General features: G+C 36.3%; 1 protein-coding gene across 4 annotated transcripts in view; it reads left to right on the forward strand.

The window, feature by feature from the left end:
- DCAF6 (DDB1 and CUL4 associated factor 6) overlaps positions 1 to 15,229 on the forward strand; it is a 97,275-nt gene that overhangs the window by 36,201 nt on the left and 45,845 nt on the right. For all 4 annotated transcript variants that reach the window (XM_067300234.1, XM_067300242.1, XM_067300259.1 and 1 more), the window contains exons 6-10: positions 60 to 195; positions 1,744 to 1,958; positions 7,728 to 7,821; positions 11,096 to 11,215; positions 11,454 to 11,699. In XM_067300234.1, the coding sequence (XP_067156335.1) occupies positions 60 to 195; positions 1,744 to 1,958; positions 7,728 to 7,821; positions 11,096 to 11,215; positions 11,454 to 11,699 (811 nt within the window). The remainder of the gene's footprint in view (positions 1 to 59; positions 196 to 1,743; positions 1,959 to 7,727; positions 7,822 to 11,095; positions 11,216 to 11,453; positions 11,700 to 15,229) is intronic.

Raw genomic sequence — 15,229 nt, forward strand, 5'->3', positions numbered from 1 at the left:
GAGTTATACCTCAGACACTCAGAACTATTATTTAAATGCAGTATTTTTGTTTGTTCCAGGATATTTTAATAAACTGCCGGCGTGCTGCCACTTCTGTTGCTATCTGTCCACCAATCCCATATTATCTTGCTGTGGGTTGTTCTGATAGCTCAGTAAGAATATATGATCGGCGAATGCTTGGTACAAGAGCAACAGGTAGGAACCATACCTTACAGTAAACTTTTCTAACCAGTTGCAGTTCCTGTTTCTGATTCTTTTTTCAAAATAAATGGTGAATGACTGAAGTGTAATGTTTTTATCTGAGATCTTTGTTTGTTTAATAATGGGTTCTTTTCACTCTAATATTTGCTGATAGAAAAATCTTAAGGTAAGTAAAAACCTAATCTCTTCATTCATCTTAGAATATATTCAATGCAGAAAATGAAATTCTGTAATGTCTCCTCTTTTGTCTTGGAATATGTGATTGCAAGGTTCTAAAAAGCTAGGGATTGCAGCCTGTAATGGTCCACCCATATTTTAGTTAAGTTCTTGCCACCTTCTACTCTGCTACACTGGAATATGCTGCGTCTTACAGGAAGAAATCTTAGTGTTATATGAAGTATTTAATTTTGCAGTAGTTGTTGCTGTATCTAACATAATTTGTTGCTTTTAGGTAGCAACATCTTTAGTTAGAAACCAGGATGCTTCGGATGCTTGCCTAAAGTTCTAATAAAAAAAAAATAAATAAAAAAAAATTAATATCCCTTCTCTTGTATTGTAACAAAACTGCAACAAGATGAATTTGGATATGCAGGCCTGTAGGGGAAGAGGAGAGAAAAGACAACATTTCAAAAATTTTATTTTTTTCTGGGTATATTTATTATAGCCTTGTTGCTCTCCCCCCCCGCCCCACCCCCCCCATGAGATATTCCATGACTCATCAGTAGTGAGCAAGCTGCTGATTTTCATTTAAGACTTTCAGTTTCAGTCCTTATGCAGTATGAGATGATAAACTCTGAACTTGTCTGTGGCCACATGTGTGTGTCTGTGCCACATGAGAAGTGGCTATGTGAGAAATGAAGGGTTTTGGAACAACCTGTTTTTCTGGGTGTTAGATCTTTTTAAGATAATTTTAATCTGCTCATAAATTTTTAATTCTAGAATTTAAGATTGCTTAGTGTGTGGAATGGAGGTGAGTTGTCGGGGAAGCATAAGTCCAATGTATTGGTGTAGCTTGGCAGTTTAAAAGGACAGCATTTTTTGGTCACAAAGGAGAAGAAAAACTGGTATTTTTTAGATTGTTTTGGGAAGAAAAGAGGGGAGATATGTCTGTAAATTTTCAAAGTTTTATACAATGTATTCCTTCCTAATTTGTGTGGTGATCTGTAATTATTGTTGTGTAAATGTTCTTAGGTTCCATTTGTACTGCATTTTACAGATAGTATACACACACCATCATGTGATCAGTATGTGACATATGAATGTGTTTGTGTGTGTGTATTCATCTAGTTAATAATGTGCATACAATGTAACAAAAATAAAATACTAGCTAGAGATGATCCATCGCTATTCAGAATCAATTTAACAGAATTCAGAAGCTACAGGATACTCTGCTTTTCTCTGGTCATTTTCCTTTGGTTGTTAAATAACAGTATATTGAAAGAGCGTAGCTGAAAATTTGTAATGGTAAATGTGTTATTCTTTCTCTCTCTGTCTCTCTGTCTCTCTCTCTTTCTCTCTGTCTGTCTTTTTTTTTTCATGTAGGGAATTATGCTGGTCGGGGCACTGTTGGAATGGTGGCACGATTTGTTCCTCCTCATCTCAATAACAAATCCTGCAGAGTGACATCTCTGTGTTATAGTGAAGATGGTCAAGAGATCCTTGTTAGCTACTCTTCAGATTACATATACTTGTTTGATCCCAAGGATGACACAGCACGAGAACTTAAAGTTCCTTCTGCTGAAGAGAGACGGGAAGAGGCAAGTGGTTAGGATGACCTGTTTTCATGTTTTGGTATTTTTCTGGTAGTCTTACCAGTTGTACTCCCTTTGAAATGACTCTTGAGCCATCATTGCATTCTCAAACATTTTTAAAAATGTTTATAGAATGTCTACAGTGTTTGGGGATTTTTTTTGGTTTTTTTGTTTGATTTCTTTTAACTGGTTCAGATGACTGGCGAACAAATACAGTCTGCGTTTTATTTATACTGGAAGTCCAGTGCAGGCTAATAGTAAAAGAATGTGCTACTGTGACTATTCAGTGACACATGTAGAACAGGTTGACTTCAGTGTAATGACTACAGTGTAGCAGGAAGCATGCAATTAGCATTATTCTCTCCATCCTCTTCCCAATTTGATATATTCTACAACTAAGTCAAAGCTACAGAGACTCATACTTAGCCATCTTTCTATAACTAGGTTCAGTCACACAGGATGGGAGGTATGTCTGTACTTCAAATATGTGTCTTTTGGATACTGACACTCTGCATTTTTTGCAGGTAGAATCTTGGACTGTTTTGCTTTCTAAGAAAATCCTTGCTTGTTCTCAGGCTTGATTAGACTTTGGGGTACCAGTGTTGAAATGAGAATCACAGATCCCTTCTTACCTTTATTTCTGTGATAATTTAGACCCCTTTGTATTTATGAATCCCACTAATGGCATGAGTCAGGTGAAGTTTTGAATTCAACTTTGCTGTCTCTAACTCCTTGAGACTTTTGGTGGAACTTAATATCCTAGATCACCTGGGTGTTAAAATATAATACATATATTTCATGTCTGGCTCTCCAACTGATGTTTTAACTGCACTTGGAGAGAAGTACTGTATCATCTGGGGGAAGCTCAAGTAGGAGAACCGTTGCTGAAAGAAGAGTTATGTGATGAGGTCTTTGACACCGAGAACCTTGATGACTTGCATAATCCCTGCAGACTAAAGATTGCCTCAGTGTTCTACACCTGTAATACAATTGTATAACACAACAAAATTGTATAAAATTGAAGAAATTCTTTTTTGAGATTAGGAAAATTTAGCCAAGATACCTTAAAACACATTCGATAGCTTTTAAGGGAGAATGTCTTCTGAAATGTCAGTGAAATTCTGCAATGCAATTCTTTGAGGATATTTTTATAAAAACAATTTGAAAACTTCCTTTATTTTTATAGTTGGGTCTGGACATGTGGAGAAAAGCAGAGAGAGGATCTTAGCTGTAAGTAAAGTGTAGCATTTGCCATATATATGAGACAGGAAAGAAAATCTTTCCCCACCCTTCAGTAGTAGGTTGAGGCCAAGGGAGAGTTGCTGTTCACAGCCTGAGATGTGGCAAGTAGATTGTGCAACAAAATTCATGTACTCCGTACCTAATGACTTGCCCTGTTTTCAACCACTTGGACATGAAATGACTGGTAAATGGTACAGGTGCAGAATTCTGAGTAGTTATTTGCTGCTTGCTTTTTAATATGCTGTGAAAACACAGAACTTTTGAACAATGGATTTATAGTGAAAAATGCTTTTCCTATTTTGTATTTATAGTAGATGTACATTATTTCAGACAGTTGTAAGCAAATCAAAATTCTGGTTACTGGGCTCTTTTGCTTGGAGGAAAGTGTTCTATTATGGTAGCATTCAGAATGTTTTAATTTTGGAACTTATTGTCCACATGAAAAGTACTGGCAGAAATGTTTTGTTCTGCTGGATTGCGTTCTGGAATTGTTTACAAATCTAAAATCCTACTCTAGATTTAGAAATAGATGTGTAATACCATAATGCATCTCTAAAGACAAAAATAACAAGAAAAATCAACAAAGACGTTTTTAGGAATCTGTTGGTATCTCTGAAAATAAGTTCATCTGTAGAAAATATTTCATTATGTTTTTCTGCCTCTCAAAGAACCAGTCAATTCTTCTTTCTTCTAATTTGCAAGCTTTGTATCTACTTCTTGTAAACAATAACATTTCAGACACGTGATTGCACAATCTGCAAAGTATGTCACGCTTAAGTATTTTAATCCAATAAAAACTTCTATCCCTAGCAGGTTACGCTAGGTCAGCATAACATTAATTCTGCAAAGATCTTTCTTCACTAGATATTTAATTGTTAATCAGCATGACTAAGTTAAGGTACACTATGAACTCATAAATACTGTGATGTATGAAAAGTTTCTTAATAGTTGTTGCCCTCTGAGCCCATTTGAGTACTTCATTTTAGTTAAGAAAAAATTTGAAACTGAGGATATACACTAACTCTGTTCGGTTAGCCTGTAGGAACTCTTAGTAAGTCGGAGTACGCTGGTAAAGAAGTCACAATTACAGCAGGTTTTAAAACACTTCTTTTCCTGTCATTTTACCTTCTGTTGACTTAATGAAACTCCCAGTTAGAATGTCAAGGAGTGACGTTTTTATTGTGTTCTGACTTTTTTTGTGATGCTGGCACTATTTCAAATAGACTTGACTGAGACTACCATTTTACACTGTGTAGGCTACCAGACCATAGTAAAATGGTCTTTTCAACCATCACCAACCTGCAGTAGTTTTCACAAAGTGACTTTTAAAAGAATATTATTACCAGGTCAATAAAAATTAAAGATTAATAAACTATGATTTGGGGCCCTTATTGGAAAGAGGAGGAATGCATGTGTGTGCCTTTTTTTTTTTAACGAACTTCTTAGTGCAGCAGTACATGGAGAAGAGCTGGGTACAAATGTTGAAAAATTTTTAAAAAGTAAGTGCAAAATTATTTCACTTTTGTGGGAATATATTTCGTCTTTTCCAAGCTTTTTTTCTTAATGTTCTGCAGAACTCATGTAACTTTTGTATGTATAACATCATATATAAAATTTACATCTACAAGTAGAAAAAAAAAGATTTCTTTTTAATGGCAGTCCTGTGATGGAGTCCTGTGCAGGTGACTTCGCCAAACTGGTGCGTGTAGTGTCTAACAGGATTGGGAGTTTCTTTTTTGGGATTGATCTTTGAGTGCCGTTGCCGAATTTTAAAATAAGCGTATGGAGCAGACTATTTGCTTAAGCTACAAGCATGTTGATTTTCCTGTGCGAGACCTCAGGCATTGCAGGCAGGTACTAATTTAGCCTTTCTTTTCTCTTTTCCATCTCATGAAACTGATTACATGCTGCATCTTAACACTGCTGTGTCACTGCTGTGACACTTATTTTGAGAATGGTATACCTAAAATATTCTATCATTCTTGTCCAGTTTCCCTCTTTGCAAAATAGCTAACTAGGTGTGTATGTGAACATCAGGCTATTGTACCAGCAGTGTTGGCAGGTCACTCTTTTAAGGGTGTGTTCTCTCAGCTATCTTCCATGCCAACAAAAGCATGTTCCTTGAAATCAAGTATCAACACTCTTGTTAAAAGTTATCATTAAATGAAAGAGAAGAGGGGATGCGAAGGGTTTAGCCCCAGGAGGTGTAGGACACTGCTCCAGAGCGGTGTTTTTTAATGTAATACCACTTACAGCAGAGTTTGGAGGAGAGCATCTGATGAGAGTAGGTGTTATCCAGTTACAGAGTAAGAGTTGGATCTTTTACCTCAAGGAGACTTGATGCTGTCAAAGTCTTTTTATGGGCCAAAAGGGGAACATGCTTTATATGTGAAGCCAAGAATTCATTGTTTAGGCTAAATAAAAGTTTCAGTAGTGTAACCAAAATATAACAAACAGTTGTCATTATCATTTAGTTACAGTGATGCTAACCCCTCCATCTAAATTTTCTAATTCATGTAAAACGCTTCTCTTTAACAATACCTTTATACATATACACACACACACACACACACACACACACCCACAGAGACTGATGATCAACTCCTTTTTTTCTGGTGTTGTGCTCACCCTTCTACAAGTTCTTCTGCGTCCTGAGCTCACAGGCTATAGTCTGGGATAGGGGCCTTGAGTTGTCAGCATCCTGCCATCTTCACTGGGAGGAGTGTGATGTTAATGGTGGAGGTTTCTTCTTCCTCTTTGCTGGGAGAAGCATGATTTTGATGTTTTTTTCCTCCTCTATCTTAGGGTCATTTTGGCTTGGGGGCCATTTTTATGTATTTTCTAACAGGTTTTACAGCACACTCTTTCTTTATTGGTCTGCCAATATGTGGCATGTTTTATCTTTCATATACTTGTTCTTTGTCCTTCTTGTTACCCCTAAAACTGTTTTTGCTCAGGTCCTACCTTTACCTTATGATTGGTAAACAGCCACTGGTGAGTTGCTGAGAAGGTGCCTCTGGTATCCTCCTATGCCCACAGCTGCAAGGCCTCTACTGTCACCCCATGCCTGTACTCCTTTGCGCTGCAGCATTACTCTGCAGTCACAGATAGTTCCTTCTTACACAGTGTGATCACTTGGTACTCCTGTGTATATCAGAGCTATTCACAAGAGGTTGTATGCCACCCATCTGTACAAAGCTAAGCAATGCTAGAGTGAATTAGGTAATAATCACCTGGTCATTAGACAATCTTAGACAATCGCTGCTACAGCTAAGTGAGCTAAAACAAAGCTCCAAGCAAGTGAAGTCCAGACAAAATGTTACAAATCTGAGGCTTGTGGTGGTGTTAGCTTAATAGTTTGTGGCCTCTCCCTAGCATTGGCAATACTGTATTTACTGGGTGACAGGCTACTGTTGCTAGTGTAAGTATTGTTGGTCATAACTGGGTGTAGAGTCATGGAACTGAGGAAAAAGTCCAGCTGAGTCATACTATTACCTTATTGAGACAGGAGGAAACAAAAAAAGAGAAACCCAGAGAAATGATATGGCAAATGAATGGTTCCGCACTTTTCTCTTTTCTGTGTAATGTCAATCTAGTGTGAAGTAATTTTGTGGAGAACTTATTGCCCAGTTATGAGGGAGGGAGGGAGAGAGAGAGGGAGAGAATTGTGAACAACTGTTAATAACAGATACCTATGTATCCTTTTCTTATCTAGGCACAGAATATGATCCATAATATCTTCTTGCCAGATAAATGCCATCTTTATTTCAGCTTTGTTTTAAGTTGAATAGAAGTGAATGAATGTAGAGCTGTCTTCCAGGATATGCTGGCTTTACAAAAGTTGACACTTTAATATGCTTTCACATCAATGGGTTTTGCATTTGCTCTCAAATTGTCAGCCCAGCTGTTGAACTAACTTTTTACAGATTGAAATATCCAGCCAATACACTTCAGCTCAAATTCCAAATTGTCTTCCTGAATGTTCAAAGCATTAGCTGTTTCTTTCCATGTTAGCAAAAGTAGCACTTTCTATACAGTACTTGTTTTATACTTATTGCTGCAAATCCCCCTGTGCTATAAAAATAAAGAATCACAGGGTTAAAAAAAACCCCAAACCCCAAAACCTAAAGTGTGTTTTTTTTTCTTTTTACTTAATTACAAATATACATTTCATTAAACTGAAGCTGCCATATAGTTGTTAACATGAAGAGGTGAATATTTTTGCAGAATTCAGGCTTAACTTATTGTTTAGTATGGAAAGCTTTGATTAATATATTAAAGTTAATACTGTATAAAACAAAAAGCTGTGGTAGTTCTGGGAGTCACAGATGTAGATTGTTGAACTGTACACTGCTCTGTATAGCTAAAACCTTTGCATTCTATTGATAGTGTTGTGCTGAACATATTCCATTCTTTGTGACAGATACAAGATTTGTATAACTTAAATAATGGAGATATTACATTTGTATTTAGACTTAGAATTCTGTATTGTTCAACACAGCTATCTAATGCCCTTCTTTTCCTTTTTTTTAGTTACGGCAACCACCTGTTAAACGTTTGCGGCTAAGAGGGGATTGGTCAGATACTGGACCAAGAGCAAGGCCTGAGAGTGAACGAGAAAGAGACGGTAAAGTGTTTGCTGTCATGGGTTTTTTGTTTTCTTTTAAGTATGCCTCCAATATGTAAGCGCTTCAGATAAAACTGTCCATGTCTTTTTAGGAATCTGCCAGGTCTTAAGATGGTTTACTTATAATCTGACAGAGGACTGCTATTCAGTAGTGAATTTTAAACACCGTCTAAATTGAAAATGTTCTCACCAGAAGTGTTACATTTCTTCAGTTATGCTTATGTAAATTAAGGGGAGCTTACTTCATTGATGGTAGCTATGTAGTAACACAAATATGTATTTCCCTTTTTGTAGTTAAGCCTTTTGTACAACAAAAGCCACAAATAAAGTGGTCCATAATGATTACATCAGGGGACTGGAATACAAAGCAGTGGGATTCTACTATTGTATCTTTCACTTTTTTTATAAGATAGTCACAATAATTAAGTTTTTATGCTTATATTTTCATATTTGTAATATATTACTCAATTACTTGAGGTTTCAACAGATAGAGCATTTCCAAAACTATGCTTTAGCGTCAGAAAAATGTAATATTGAAGCAGGGTAGAGAATACTTTTTTTTTTTTTTTTTTTTTAGAGAATAAAATAGGTCATGTCCTCTTTGTGTCCTCTTCTAGTCTCATCAGAGTAGTTTCAACTACATCATTTTAGCCTTTTTCCTGTAACTTTTTGGAGGTTTTTTTTACACTTGTTGACAATATATATCCCAATCATTTGTTATTTTTACTTCTTTCCAGGTGTTATTCTGATGCCCTGTGTCGACTCTAAGTATCAGATCATCTTTATCACTGTTCCTATCTTTCCACTAATTATGCATTTCTGTTTAACTCTGAAGGCTGTGGGGAATACTTCTGCTATTTCCCTTAAATCTGCCTTCCTTTCCTGCCTACTACTTCCCTCTCCAGATTTTCTGTTAGTTTTCTCATCTTCCTGATTCCCAAAACTGGAATAGAAGTGGTGCCCCACTGCGTCAGAGCAATGGTCCATTTAGATGAGGATTCTGTCTGCCACACTGGCAGTAGAAGATGCTGTTTAGGGAGAGGACTTGAGGTTGTCCTCTTGCCTCAGTGCATTGCCTTTGTTACTCTACCAGCATTCACAGTCCATCTAATCCATCACTGGATTAGAAACTTTAGAGGATACGTTCTGTCTGTTCCTTTAGAGTCTCTTTATAGTGCTATTGCCCATGATTTTTTCTAATCCTTTCTTGAATCTGTTGATAGTGTCTCCTATGGCAAAAAATTCCAGAAGTTCACTACCCACTGTATAAAGTAGTACTTTCTTTCCTCTCTATTAAACTGCTCTCTTAGTTTCATCATGTGCCCCCTTGTTCTAGTATTGCAGGATTTGGTTGATAATTTTTCTGCATTCTGCTTACTGCTGTCATGATTTCATAAACCTTGTTCATATACGTGCTTATACTAGGGACACTCTTGCTATCATTTAGGTTGCAGAGCTTCCCATCAAAATTTGTTGCTGCTTTGCCTTTGCGCAGAGTTACTTCTTATTTTAGTTCTTTTTAAGCAAAGTGTCTTCAGAGTCCTTCTAGTTCTCATTTTCCTAAAATATCAAGTAGTTATGCAGGGGAAAAAATGAAACCTGAGAAAAGGAGATAGATTCCTCCAGTATGGACATTGGCTAGATATTTCTTTTCTCAAAGCAAGGTTTCAGTATCTTGACTGTATGTTACCTGAGATAGCATATAGTGACTAATATGCTCAGGAGAATAGTTCAATTGCATTAGTTAGGCATGTTGTGACCTGTGATTCTTATTTTTCTGTTAACTGTTAATTATCTCTTCCTCCCACTTTTCACCACATTTTGTCTGTTTTCTTCAGCTGTTGTATTTTGGTATCTGGATTTTAAACTCCTGGGGGGGCAGAACTCTTTTGCATTTTCTGGTACCAGGGCCTGGAGATGCAGAAAGGAAGTGTAGAAATGAGGACAAGCAAGGACACTGGGGTCAGAGTGGCAGACATTGTTTGGGGGGGGGGGGGGTAGGGTTGGTGTCGTCCGTTTGTCCCCACCCTTTCGGCCCATTCTCAGTGGTGGTTTTTGAGCTCTACTGTGAAGCAGATAATACAGAAGTGAGATTTGGTGACAATGTGTTCAAGTTATATCACTGGCAATGAAGATTATATGCAGCCCTCTAAGATATTCAGTTGTTCCAGATGTTTGATCAGTGATTCAGCTTTTCTAACATCTGTGTGGATACCAGAACTGATCTTTGAGAGAGGCATATTCTCACTGTACGTGTTCCGTGCAAGGACAATACAGAATTCTTCAGTGTTAGCTTTTGTATGTAGGCTATTAAAATATTTTTCACTTATGTATTTTGGTAAGCATTCGTACTTGTGAGTGATTCCATTTCTTAAGATCTTGGATTACAAAACTTTTGGAAAAGCTGCTTTAAAAAAATCACATATTGTCTAAGGGGCCAGAAAAAACTCATGCTTACTTTGGGGTTTTTCGGTGGAATGATTTTCTATTGGAAGATGCAAGTGTGTTTAAAATATGAATGTTTTGGAGATTACAAAAAACACTTCAAGATTCAGATATTCTATTTCAACCCTTTAAAAATGGATTTTTTTCTATCTTCCTTCTTGTGACAATTCTTATTTCATCTATAATAAAATTAAAATTAAAATGACAAGGACATGTTTTGAGTTATGTCGAAAGAAAATTTGTGCAAGGATTTTGCTGCTTGAGAGTCTTGGAAATCCTGACACTTTGTCCAAAATGTAAAAACAAAACAAAACCCCCAAACCCACTTTTTTCACATAGCTCCGCAATTGTATTAAATTGTGTTCATGTGCTAAATCTATGTCATGAAGAAGCCTTTTGGAATTAAAAAAAAAAAAAAAACATGTGCTAATTTTATCCTATTCTTTGTTCTTTCAATATTTTATGATAAAACTGTGGTTTTTATAATAAACTGGAAAAACATAGATATCTGGGTTTTCTTCACTTATTTAACCAGCATTTAAAACTGAGTGCCATAGACTTCAGAAAGTCATGTGTACAAAAACTCCAGGTAATTATAAAACAGAAAATAATTGAAAGCTTTAGGAGGAAGGGAAATCTTTTGTTTTATGTAGTGCTGTGGACAATTAGCAATTTTTGCTAAACAGTTGTGCTGAAAAATAGATTTGGTTCAGGGGATTGCTAGGTGTGTAATTTACAGTGTTGTTTTCTTATGGAAAAACAAATGAGGGGAAAAAATGAATGCTTTTATGAACTCCTGGATAAAACTTTAGCATTACTATTTTTACAGGGGAACAAAGTCCTAATGTCTCTCTAATGCAGAGGATGTCAGACATGCTGTCAAGATGGTTTGAAGAAGCTAGCGAAGTTGCACAAAGCAATCGAGGACGCGGAAGATCACGGTCCAGAGGTGATTTCCTTCCCTTACAGAAAAAAAAAATGGCAACAGAAAGTATATTTATATTGGATATATAATGCTTGAATGTCAGCCTTTCTGGGTTGTAGACTAAAAATTTTTAGGGCATTCTGAAGAACTGAGCACATTTGGATGCCTTATAAATGATAATGTAAAGGAATCTTTAGAGTCAGAGTAAATTTACCTTTGAGTTCTTGTTTTCCTTTTTTTTTTTTTTTTTTTTTTATCAAAGGTGGGACTAATCGGCCAGATGCTCCTGCTACTAATAACGTGGCACCTAGTACAGAATCAGAAACTGCAATGGAAGTAGATGGTTCGGAACAACTTCCATCATCTTCATCTTCTACAATGTCAGCCCAAGCTCCTTCAACATCATCTTCAACAGAGAGTCCCCCTTCAACTTCATTATTGTCCTCTCCTGATAATGAACAAAGGCCTTCTTTAGGGGCCTCAGCTCAACCTGCGCTCCATCAGTCTGGTGAGAAGAAACCTGTCTTGTGTCATTGTTTATAAAAAATGCTTCAAATAAGAAAAAAAAATTATTTTGGGTAACTGATCTACATCTGTTTTTTCTTGCATGTCCTTAATGAGACTAGGCATTTAATAGTTACCAAGTGAGCGCAGCTGTGTTTCTTAAAAAAAAAAAAAGGAAAAAACCTCAACTGTACACATGTGTCTGAAAAGGGAATCTCAAAGAGAATAATCAGTCTTGTCTTTTGAAATGAATATACATAATTATTTCCTGTTTTTTTTTCCTAAATATATTGTTTTCTTCATGGATATAAGTAATGTCATGCCTTCTTGTCATGCCTTCTTCAACTGTGATTTGGCTGTAGCAACTTCAGTGCACTGAACAGCATAATCATTAACATTTTTTGCTCAAAAATATCTGGATAGACAGGGCTTATCTTGCACTGTATTCCATCCTTGGTTAATAATTGTTACTGTGTATTGATTTTTAAGTTTGTATGTCTTGAAGAAACTCATCTGTTTTAAATAGTGACTCATATTCTTATTGGGAAAAATACAAAAATGTGTTGCACTTTTAATGTCAGGTACTTGTTTGGGTAGGAGTGAAAGAGTACCTTATGTTTTGGCCTGCCTTTTTGCATCACTGTGCGGGAAAAGATGCCACAGCAGTTAGAGTTAAATATTTATATGAAAATCTGTTTTTACTTTTTTTTTTACATGAGTTTCTAGGCCTCACCATTGTAGGGGAAAAGGCTGATGTGATCTGAAAGCACCTAGAGATTCTAATTTGATTATTTTAAAATCCCACAATTTTTGTATAAATTCACCCTTTGTGATGTGCTGATTCTGTTGGTGGAAAAAATCAACTTTGCTATTAGAAAAGATGACTGATAGCATCTTCAGGCCCTAACTGGATGTATTGCAGTAAAGGAGAGATGGGGATTTCCCAGGAAAAGGTGTGCCATTTAGTGTACTGTGGCTGCTGCAGCCAAAACCTTTGGGACAGATGAGAAATTGCTAGGTATCTGGTATCTATTCTATTCTATTCTTCCCACCTTTTCAAACCTTGCAATTATTCCGATTCTTCTTATTTAGAGAAAATGAATAGTGAGGAGAAGCATGACTGTCCATACAGTCCAGATACTATTTCTAGTAAGTGAATGCTAGAAAATCTGTTTAGTCTCAGAAGCTTTTAGTTTCCTAATGTTTTTGTAACTATCAATGTCAGCTGCAATTTCAAGTGTTTTACAATACCCAGAAATAAAAATGATTAAGAGTTTTACTCTAATGCAGTGTAACCCGTTCTAGCAGCCACTGTCTTTGGTACAGGGGGATGGTGACCAAAGACCACACATACCATCTACTTTAAAAAACATCCAGATCAAAATGAACAGTTGATAATGGTATGTGCTGGAGCTGGCAGTGGACAGGAGAGCACGTCCCGTATTAAAGATAGTTGCTGCAAGGTACACATCATTGAAACTTTGTGGATTGCATAATGGCAATGTACTAAGGAGCATATCTGGAATTATCATTATTTACTATCCTGTCTTTTAAAGAATGGACGCTCACTTTAACCAACCTCTTTTCTCTGAATTTGTCTGAATTTCTAAGTAAAAGTTTATTGTGCTAGCATGAAGCTGAAGCTATTATTTCTCAGTCCAGCTCCTCTCTAAGAGCATTTCCTCTTTTCCAGTGTCACTTCAAATTTCAGACTCTTTCTTAAAGTATATTCAGATTTGAAAGGGGTACTGGTGGGGTTTGGGGGTTTTCTTTTTTGTTTGTTTTTGACAGAGAGCGGACACTATAATTTACTGCATAATGTTTGGTACATTCTTTGACTATGCCTAAACAGGGTGTCAGATTGGCTTCCTCAAAAACAAAGAAACACCCACCCCCAAAACAACAAAAACCCTCAAAACTGAACCCCAGGAAAAAAAAAATCCATTATCTAGATTTCTTTATGCAGACTTTAGTTATGAGCAGTGTCATCTTGAAATTGTCTACAGCATTCCTGCAGGTATAAAATACTATTACAGTAATAGTACTACTTGTTTGTACATCTAAAAATTATCCTGGCTAGTTTAGTTTGCACCTCTTTTAAAAATAGTTAAATTTGAAAACAAGTCAAAAACAAGTAGCATGGACAAATTCAGAGAGAGGGGAAGCTCCTGGGTAGAAGGAGCAGGTGGTTATGGAAGAGCAGTAGCAGTGGGGTTATGGGTGGGTGGGCTTGAAGGCAAATTTTTATTTTGCAATGTTTGTATACTTACACAACCTATGATGCTGCCCAGTTACAAGATTTTATTTAATCACAGCCTCTAGTTTAGAAATGTGAAAACACTGCACTCTATATCAAGAAGAGAATTCACTGTGTTTGTATAGTTGCGTTTAGAGGTGAATAAAACCTATTGCTTTTTTGTTTAGAGAATAGTGACTTACTGACTTGCTAGCATAGCTTAAATTTCTGAAATAGTTGTTTAAACGCACTGAAAACTGCCTCCCTGCTGGAATTTAAAACCATCTTTAAAAAAAAAAAAGTTAAGAATAACATATAGACTACTTCTTTATAATTGCAATTTGTCTCCATGCAAAAGATTTTAGTATCTGCCAAGTAACTGAGTTATTTTACCTTTTATTCAAGTTATCCTTCAGTAGTTTGTTTGTGTGTCTGAGCTATAGTAGAGAACAAATTAAAGAAAGTATATGGTAAGCATGTTACTGAAGACGTAGGAAAGTTTCCTACAGAACAGAATTAGACAGACAGTTTTCAATTACAGGGGAGAATGTTCTGTAAAAAAAAAAAATGAAGATAAAAGCTTGTTTTTATGCTCACATTAACACTTGGTTTACAGGTAAAAGCTATAGGAATGAAAAGACAGCTGTTAGGAATGAAAAGACAGAAGTAAGTCAAGAGGAACTAGAGGAAGTGTAGGGGAAATAAAATAAAAATGATATGTAGGAAGAGATGAAATTATAAATTTGTTGGTTATGAAGGTGAGAAATTGAGGCAAGGATTTAAAGTGAAGTGGTATGATTTTGGGGTGATAGGAGGGGGAAAGTGACAGTAGGAGTGGCATTTCAAATAAAATGGCGTTGAGCAGGAAGACCAAATGGAGGTGTGTTGTAAAAGATGGATGACTGTGGAAGCATTTGGAAAATGGAAGAAGAAAAGCCAGGCACTTTTGGACATCATTTGGCTTAACGTGGTGGCAGATGCAGATTTGAATGGGGTAGCAAAGTGTTAGCAAATGAGGAATCCCTATTTTTTGGGGTAGAAGACTTTTGTAGAATTATGTAGACTTGCATAGAATTGGAGCTTGAATTCATAAAGGAGAATGGATCAGGCTTGTAAACAGCTTTTCATAAGTCAGTTCTTCTGAACTAAATGCAGACTCTGGTAGTAATCTTCTCCTTGAAATAGCAATAACTTTACATGTGCATTATGATTCAAATATATCATTGGTATGGTCTTCCAGAAAATATGCCATTTTGGTGAGCATTTGACCTTCTAGATCCGAATTACTTCATCTTATA

This window comes from Apteryx mantelli, chromosome 1 (assembly GCF_036417845.1).
Source record: "Apteryx mantelli isolate bAptMan1 chromosome 1, bAptMan1.hap1, whole genome shotgun sequence".
Taxonomy (NCBI): Eukaryota; Metazoa; Chordata; class Aves; order Apterygiformes; family Apterygidae; genus Apteryx; species Apteryx mantelli.